Consider the following 8,722-nt stretch of genomic DNA (forward strand, 5'->3'; position numbering starts at 1 on the left):
TTTCAAAGGTACAATATCATAATTTTGTTCAATTCGGTATTTGATGCGCTGCTATTTCGAAGTTCACCGCTAGGCGTCAGTTCGCTACCTAAACTGACGCGGGTCACGCGAAACCGGCACACGGTGACAACGGAGGAACACGATGGATCAAACGAAGCTCATTCGAATTTCTACACGCCCGAAATTAATAAATAGAGAGAGCAGTATGAGTGAAATAAGGCATTACTTTGCCAACAAAGGTAATGAGAAAAGTAAAGAAACAGATCTCAATTCACCACTCTGCAAACGGGGAGGCAACACATCAAATCTGCCGAAGCACTTGTCAGTTGCTCATCTTGACTTGTTCAAAGAGTTCAGAGATCGACAGGTTAGTCCATCATTCAACTGATTTAATTTAGACTTTTATTGAACAGCGCACATACATAAGAGCTTATCAATTATATATGATACGGTAAACACGAAAGCTCAAAATCTGCTTGCATGACACGCTAGAACCAATTAAGTTTAGGTCTCATCATTTTTGCACTTTCAAACAAACATATATTAATTTAATTTGAATGAATAAAGAATAAAAATGTGAATAATATGAATTTTAGTATTAGTGATAGTAAAATGAATGGCATATTAGTGCCGCTGTGGCGACCCCAAGAGCAATAAGCCGAGAGAGGGAGAGAGTAACAGTAGTAATATGAATATTACTAATATTACAATTAAGCTACATTTGTCAACATTCATTAGGTAACCTGACCTAACAGTAATATAGCATTTATTAATCTATATCAATCAGTAATTAAATGACCTAGAAAATTTAATTTACTAATACATGTTTTTAGCATGTTAACATTACTTTATGCAATGCATTAAACTAATACCCAAACAGTAACCAAACCAAGATGAATAAATGCAATAAATGTTGATAAATATTTGTTGATGCATGACAGCTAATGGTTTACATGTCATTTCATTATTCTATCATTGTTATTATATGTAAATCTATTATTATAGATATTAACCTATTTTAATTGTATAATTTCAGGGTTTTTTTTTTATAAAATCAAAATTTAACCTACTATATGGTCCCTGACTGATTTTTTTTTTTTTTTTTTTTTTTTTACAATTTGATACATTTTTTTTGCACATTTGGTAGTGGAGAATTTCAAGCAGTGTTTTTTAAGTGTCACTTAAATTTTGAGACTGTTTTTTTTTTTAACCTGTGGTATCGATTTAGTATCGATACCGAGGTATTAGGTTCTGGTATCGTACCGAAGCCAAAATTGTGGTATCGAGCCATCCCTAGTACAGTGTTAATGAGTGTGTAAAGCTGACCTGGTCTGGTGTGTACAGTGTTAATGAGTGTGTAAAGCTGACCCGGTCTGGTGTGTGCAGTGTTAATGAGTGTGTAAAGCTGACCTGGTCTGGTGTGTACAGTGTTAATGAGTGTGTAAAGCTGACCTGGTCTGGTGTGTACAGTGTTAATGAGTGTGTAAAGCTGACCTGGTCTGGTGTGTACAGTGTTAATGAGTGTGTAAAGCTGACCTGGTCTGGTGTGTACAGTGTTAATGAGTGTGTAAAGCTGACCTGGTCTGGTGTGTACAGTGTTAATGAGTGTGTAAAGCTGACCTGGTCTGGTGTGTACAGTGTTAATGAGTGTGTAAAGCTGACCTTGTCTGGTGTGTACAGTGTTAATGAGTGTGTAAAGCTGACCCGGTCTGGTGTGTACAGTGTTAATGTGTGTGTAAAGCTGACCTGGTCTGGTGTGTGCAGTGTTAATGAGTGTGTAAAGCTGACCCGGTCTGGTGTGTACACTGTTAATGAGTGTGTAAAGCTGACCCGGTCTGGTGTGTACAGTGTTAATGTGTGTGTAAAGCTGACCTGGTCTGGTGTGTACAGTGTTAATGAGTGTGTAAAGCTGACCTGGTCTGGTGTGTGCAGTGTTAATGAGTGTGTAAAGCTGACCTGGTCTGGTGTGTACAGTGTTAATGAGTGTGTAAAGCTGACCTGGTCTGGTGTGTACAGTGTTAATGAGTGTGTAAAGCTGACCTGGTCTGGTGTGTACAGTGTTAATGAGTGTGTAAAGCTGACCCGGTCTGGTGTGTACAGTGTTAATGTGTGTGTAAAGCTGACCTGGTCTGGTGTGTACAGTGTTAATGAGTGTGTAAAGCTGACCTGGTCTGGTGTGTGCAGTGTTAATGAGTGTGTAAAGCTGACCTGGTCTGGTGTGTGTAGTGTTAATGAGTGTGTAAAGCTGACCCGGTCTGGTGTGTACAGTGTTAATGAGTGTGTAAAGCTGACCCGGTCTGGTGTGTACAGTGTTAATGAGTGTGTAAAGCTGACCTGGTCTGGTGTGTACAGTGTTAATGAGTGTGTAAAGCTGACCTGGTCTGGTGTGTACAGTGTTAATGAGTGTGTAAAGCTGACCCGGTCTGGTGTGTGCAGTGTTAATGAGTGTGTAAAGCTGACCCGGTCTGGTGTGTACAGTGTTAATGAGTGTGTAAAGCTGACCCGGTCTGGTGTGTACAGTGTTAATGAGTGTGTAAAGCTGACCTGGTCTGGTGTGTACAGTGTTAATGAGTGTGTAAAGCTGACCTGGTCTGGTGTGTACAGTGTTAATGAGTGTGTAAAGCTGACCTGGTCTGGTGTGTACAGTGTTAATGAGTGTGTAAAGCTGACCTGGTCTGGTGTGTACAGTGTTAATGAGTGTGTAAAGCTGACCTTGTCTGGTGTGTACAGTGTTAATGAGTGTGTAAAGCTGACCTGGTCTGGTGTGTGCAGTGTTAATGAGTGTGTAAAGCTGACCTGGTCTGGTGTGTACAGTGTTAATGAGTGTGTAAAGCTGACCTGGTCTGGTGTGTACAGTGTTAATGAGTGTGTAAAGCTGACCTGGTCTGGTGTGTACAGTGTTAATGAGTGTGTAAAGCTGACCCGGTCTGGTGTGTACAGTGTTAATGTGTGTGTAAAGCTGACCTGGTCTGGTGTGTACAGTGTTAATGAGTGTGTAAAGCTGACCTGGTCTGGTGTGTGCAGTGTTAATGAGTGTGTAAAGCTGACCTGGTCTGGTGTGTACAGTGTTAATGAGTGTGTAAAGCTGACCTGGTCTGGTGTGTACAGTGTTAATGAGTGTGTAAAGCTGACCCGGTCTGGTGTGTACAGTGTTAATGTGTGTGTAAAGCTGACCCGGTCTGGTGTGTACAGTGTTAATGAGTGTGTAAAGCTGACCTGGTCTGGTGTGTACAGTGTTAATGAGTGTGTAAAGCTGACCCGGTCTGGTGTGTACAGTGTTAATGTGTGTGTAAAGCTGACCCGGTCTGGTGTGTACAGTGTTAATGAGTGTGTAAAGCTGACCCGGTCTGGTGTGTACAGTGTTAATGTGTGTGTAAAGCTGACCTGGTCTGGTGTGTACAGTGTTAATGAGTGTGTAAAGCTGACCTGGTCTGGTGTGTACAGTGTTAATGAGTGTGTAAAGCTGACCTGGTCTGGTGTGTACAGTGTTAATGAGTGTGTAAAGCTGACCTGGTCTGGTGTGTGCAGTGTTAATGAGTGTGTAAAGCTGACCTGGTCTGGTGTGTGCAGTGTTAATGAGTGTGTAAAGCTGACCTGGTCTGGTGTGTGCAGTGTTAATGAGTGTGTAAAGCTGACCCGGTCTGGTGTGTGCAGTGTTAATGAGTGTGTAAAGCTGACCTGGTCTGGTGTGTGCAGTGTTAATGAGTGTGTAAAGCTGACCTGGTCTGGTGTGTGCAGTGTTAATGAGTGTGTAAAGCTGACCCGGTCTGGTGTGTGCAGTGTTAATGAGTGTGTAAAGCTGACCCGGTCTGGTGTGTGCAGTGTTAATGAGTGTGTAAAGCTGACCCGGTCTGGTGTGTGCAGTGTTAATGAGTGTGTAAAGCTGACCTGGTCTGGTGTGTGCAGTGTTAATGAGTGTGTAAAGCTGACCTGGTCTGGTGTGTACAGTGTTAATGAGTGTGTAAAGCTGACCTGGTCTGGTGTGTGCAGTGTTAATGAGTGTGTAAAGCTGACCTGGTCTGGTGTGTGCAGTGTTAATGAGTGTGTAAAGCTGACCCGGTCTGGTGTGTACAGTGTTAATGAGTGTGTAAAGCTGACCCGGTCTGGTGTGTACAGTGTTAATGAGTGTGTAAAGCTGACCTGGTCTGGGGTGTACAGTGTTAATGAGTGTGTAAAGCTGACCCGGTCTGGTGTGTACAGTGTTTATGAGTGTGTAAAGCTGACCCGGTCTGGTGTGTACAGTGTTAATGAGTGTGTAAAGCTGACCCGGTCTGGTGTGTACAGTGTTAATGAGTGTGTAAAGCTGACCCGGTCTGGTGTGTACAGTGTTAATGAGTGTGTAAAGCTGACCTGGTCTGGGGTGTACAGTGTTAATGAGTGTGTAAAGCTGACCTGGTCTGGTGTGTGCAGTGTTAATGAGTGTGTAAAGCTGACCTGGTCTGGTGTGTACAGTGTTAATGAGTGTGTAAAGCTGACCTGGTCTGGTGTGTACAGTGTTAATGAGTGTGTAAAGCTGACCTGGTCTGGTGTGTACAGTGTTAATGAGTGTGTAAAGCTGACCTGGTCTGGTGTGTACAGTGTTAATGAGTGTGTAAAGCTGACCTGGTCTGGTGTGTACAGTGTTAATGAGTGTGTAAAGCTGACCTGGTCTGGTGTGTACAGTGTTAATGAGTGTGTAAAGCTGACCCGGTCTGGTGTGTACAGTGTTAATGAGTGTGTAAAGCTGACCCGGTCTGGTGTGTACAGTGTTAATGAGTGTGTAAAGCTGACCCGGTCTGGTGTGTACAGTGTTAATGAGTGTGTAAAGCTGACCCGGTCTGGTGTGTACAGTGTTAATGAGTGTGTAAAGCTAACCTGGTCTGGTTTGTACAGCGGATCCTGCAGCCCGAAGGAGGAATGATGAGGCCAAGATGCATTCGCAGACGGCAGTTCGTGGGTCCAGTGTGTGGCCACACATGAGTTCCAGGTCGCATCACTGAAAACTTGATCTAAAAGAGGAAGAGAACGTCTCCTGGATTTATATTAGTAGGCAACAGTTTGTCTTTGTGAGAAACAAGCACTGTAAAAGAGAAGAGTAATTGATTTTCTGGGGATTTACCTGGCCTCTTTTGCAGCCAGTGGCTTCTGGGTAACGTTCCAGCAAAGCACAGGTTTTAGGGACACTGCGACATGACGAAGCAGCCTTTCGACCTGACAAAGAGGAAACGTTGTACATATTATGTGGCTTAAACGGTTAAATACACACACTTATGTGTCAGAATGCCCATCTTAGTGAGTATTCCTGTAAACACTGTGGGTTATGTCATAACTGAATGTAAACAGGAGAGACAGAAAGCAGACGTGTATCGGTATATTAGATCAGTGTATTCGCTCTTAAAGTGACAGCAGCCTAATAACCTTAATAATAGATTAATAAGATGAAACATAGTACATATTATGTGACTTAAATTGTTAAATACACACACTTTAATCCCTAACTGACTGTGTTTATATAAATTCCTTATTATTTTAATGCATGTTTAAGCCTCGCAGTTTAAAAACAAGTGCAACAAGCAGTGAAGGAGAACTCGTTTCAGTATAAACGTGTGCTTTCTGAGCGACACACACACCTTATTGGGCTTGAAGGGTTGAATACACACACTTATGTGTGAAAATGCCCATCTTTGTGAGTATCCACATAAACACAGTGGGTTATGTCATAAGTGAATGTAAACAGGAGAGAAAGAAAGCACGCGTGTATCAGTATATTAGATCAGTGCATTCGCTCTTAAAGTGACAGTAGCCTAATAAACCCGTCTGTCATTAATGTTGATCAAACTACAAAAGACAGAGAGAATCACTCACTGGTTTCGACTGAATAACTTCAGTAGCTTTAATAAGAATAAGCCTATTTTGATGTACATGGTGAAGACTATGCAGTGTTTTTTGTACATTTTATACAATTTACGTGGTATTTCTTATTTGTAATGCTCGTAGTTTTTCAGGTATGTTGATTTCATTTGTCTTTGTTCTATCGTAGTTTTTTTGTCCTATTCCTTGTAATTAGTTTCTTTGTTCTTCTATTATCACTGGCTTTTCACGTAAGCTTGAGAGGTTTGTTTCTTACTCATGTTATTAGTTTGTTTGTGATATTGAAATCGGTGGCGAGAATTATGAAATTTATCAGAATTTGTCCAATTTCTCAAAATATATGGTATCAAATATTTTGATATGATAAAAACCTATTTTAAAGTAAAAATAACTATATTGTTAGATATATCATACTCATATAGTGTCATATCGCCACCCCCAGGATGGATTTATACCCAGTGTAATTATATCTGGAATTTGTTGGTAAATGTAGGCTAAATGTTGGTGCATATTATATAGCAATAATGTATGTTTGTATATATATATATATATATATATATATTACCCTGCTGCCAGAGTGTAAACTGTCCCCAGTCTCCTTTCTCTCTCAGATTTTCATCTTCTGGCAGAAACTGTCCGCTGTTTCCATCCAACACCGACAGCGCTTCATCTCTAATGGTCAACCAGTTTCGTTCCAACACCTGCAAACACACACGTGAACACAAGAGAGACACACACACACACACACACACACACACACAGAGGTTACACTGTAATTACAGGATATGTTCCAATCATAAACACTGTGAAACAATATGCAAGCATATTCAAATAAACATTTACCAGTAGAGGATATAAAGGCCTTTTTGACAAACTCAAATAATGCAAACTTAAATGAAGCACTATTAAGCTTTAGTTGAAAGCACTAGTAAATTAATTGATAGACTACGGGAAGCCTGTTTCCCGAACCTGGTTTCAGTTTCTACACAGGTGCGTTTTGAGATTAGTTCGCGGAAAACTCTTTTCGTGCTCAAGAAGGTGGATTAGATTTTAGCAGGTTTTATTCTGGGTTAGAGATCACAAACCCAAACTGGACCAATCAGCTGCGAGCAATAAAGCCACGCCCCTTTTCTCTCTCGCTCCAAATTAAAGCGGCGAAAGAATCTGAGACAAAATTGCTCGGCTTTTGCTGCTAATTATTTAATATACTTACATTATATGAATTATAATTATTTTTAATTCATATAATATATACATATGCACAATATCAAACTCTTGCATTTAAATTAATATAAATATACATATAAAAACAAGCTTTTAAAATGACTCGGCTTACATGTTGTCTTGAGCTCTTTGTAAACTTATATAAATGAGTCTCTCTCTAACTTTCACATCATCATCACCTCGTAAATGTGTTTAAATTCACAATTTTTTTTTAAAATCTTCCTTTAATCTTAATCTTCGACAGAAAGTGATTGGGTGATTTTGTTTTTCCATGTGACCTTGACGAGATCTGTGTATCCGGTGTCTTCCGGCGTCCACCAGGGCTGAGCTCTGAGTCCCGGGACGTTATAGAGAGATCTCTGCCACACTGAGGCGAAGTGACCCCGCCGGTGCCCCGTCTCGTACCACTCATACGCCTGAACACACACACACACACACACATCAACACACACCAGATACAACGACTGGAGGATCAAACTCACTCCCAGTAACTTCGCTTATATCTTACACTCTCGTCTCCTGTTCTCTGTAGAGCGTCTCCGAGATGAAAGTAAAACCTCCCGTCATCAGTTCCTGGCTCCCCGGACTCTAAACCCTCCTAAACACACACACACACACATATACACAAACGCAGATATACACAAACGCACACACACATATACACAAACGCAGATATACACAAACGCACACACACATATATACACACACACACACACACATACACAAACGCAGATATATACAAACGCACACACACATATATATACACACACACACATATACACAAACGCAGATATACACAAACACACATATATACACACACACACATATACACAAACGCACACACACATATATACACACACACACACACAAACATACATACATACACACACACACACGTGCGCGCACACACACACAGACATATATATACACACGGGTGCGCACGCACACACATAAATATACACAGACACATTCACACACACACACACACACACACACCCCAAGGAGAAAAAAAATAGCAAAATAATAGATTATTATAAAATAATAATAATCGCTGTCGGGCGGAAACCTCGTATCTCCATATTTCGCCGTTTTAAATTTTTTTCATAAATCATTTCTACTAAATCACCATTTACATCCGTCTGTGGGTTTGGCAATCTCTAACCAATGAAAAGCATTAAAAAGAGCTTGTGACTGAATCTCGTAACTCCATTGGCTCCTCAGACTGTCAGTCAAACTTCATAACTCCGCCCACATTTGGCAGCGTTTCTGCTTGTTTGCAATGCAATGTTCTCACTCAAACAACCAGTTCTTTATTTGTAGAGTTTTCTTTCCTCAAGAAACAGTATTTGATAACATGCATGTCCGACAACTTGATTTTGGTAAAATGTTAATAATATAATGACACATGCAAGTTACTCAGCACACATAAAGCCACAATATCAACTTTAACACCACAGCGTTTCATTATTTAAAAAATAGTGTTTTCTCCACTTCCTGAAAAGTAGCGTTTTTGGAGATACGAGGTTAGAGACAGCGGCGATATGTTTGCATATTTCTGTGCCTGACATTAGGATTACCCGTAAGTACGGTATGCTCTCTGCAATCTTGTTCTCAGATTTCAGGATGAACCCATAATGCACTTTGGCAA

At 40.7% G+C, this 8,722-nt stretch overlaps 1 protein-coding gene across 3 annotated transcripts in view; it reads right to left on the bottom strand.

The window, feature by feature from the left end:
- The window catches only part of unm_hu7910 (un-named hu7910), a 48,983-nt gene that overhangs the window by 7,203 nt on the left and 33,058 nt on the right, over window positions 1-8,722 (bottom strand). For all 3 annotated transcript variants that reach the window (XM_056272299.1, XM_056272298.1, XM_056272297.1), the window contains exons 11-16: window positions 8,652-8,722; window positions 7,583-7,672; window positions 7,353-7,490; window positions 6,416-6,551; window positions 5,099-5,190; window positions 4,855-4,988 (exon numbers count right to left, since the gene is read on the bottom strand). The exon at window positions 8,652-8,722 is cut by the window's right edge and continues 28 nt beyond it. In XM_056272299.1, coding sequence (XP_056128274.1) covers window positions 4,855-4,988; window positions 5,099-5,190; window positions 6,416-6,551; window positions 7,353-7,490; window positions 7,583-7,672; window positions 8,652-8,722 — 661 coding nt within the window. The remainder of the gene's footprint in view (window positions 1-4,854; window positions 4,989-5,098; window positions 5,191-6,415; window positions 6,552-7,352; window positions 7,491-7,582; window positions 7,673-8,651) is intronic.

The sequence above is a fragment of the Rhinichthys klamathensis genome, unplaced genomic scaffold, assembly GCF_029890125.1.
Source record: "Rhinichthys klamathensis goyatoka isolate OS25496 unplaced genomic scaffold, OSU_Roscu_1.1 h1tg000334l_1, whole genome shotgun sequence".
NCBI classification, from domain to species: domain Eukaryota; kingdom Metazoa; phylum Chordata; class Actinopteri; order Cypriniformes; family Leuciscidae; genus Rhinichthys; species Rhinichthys klamathensis.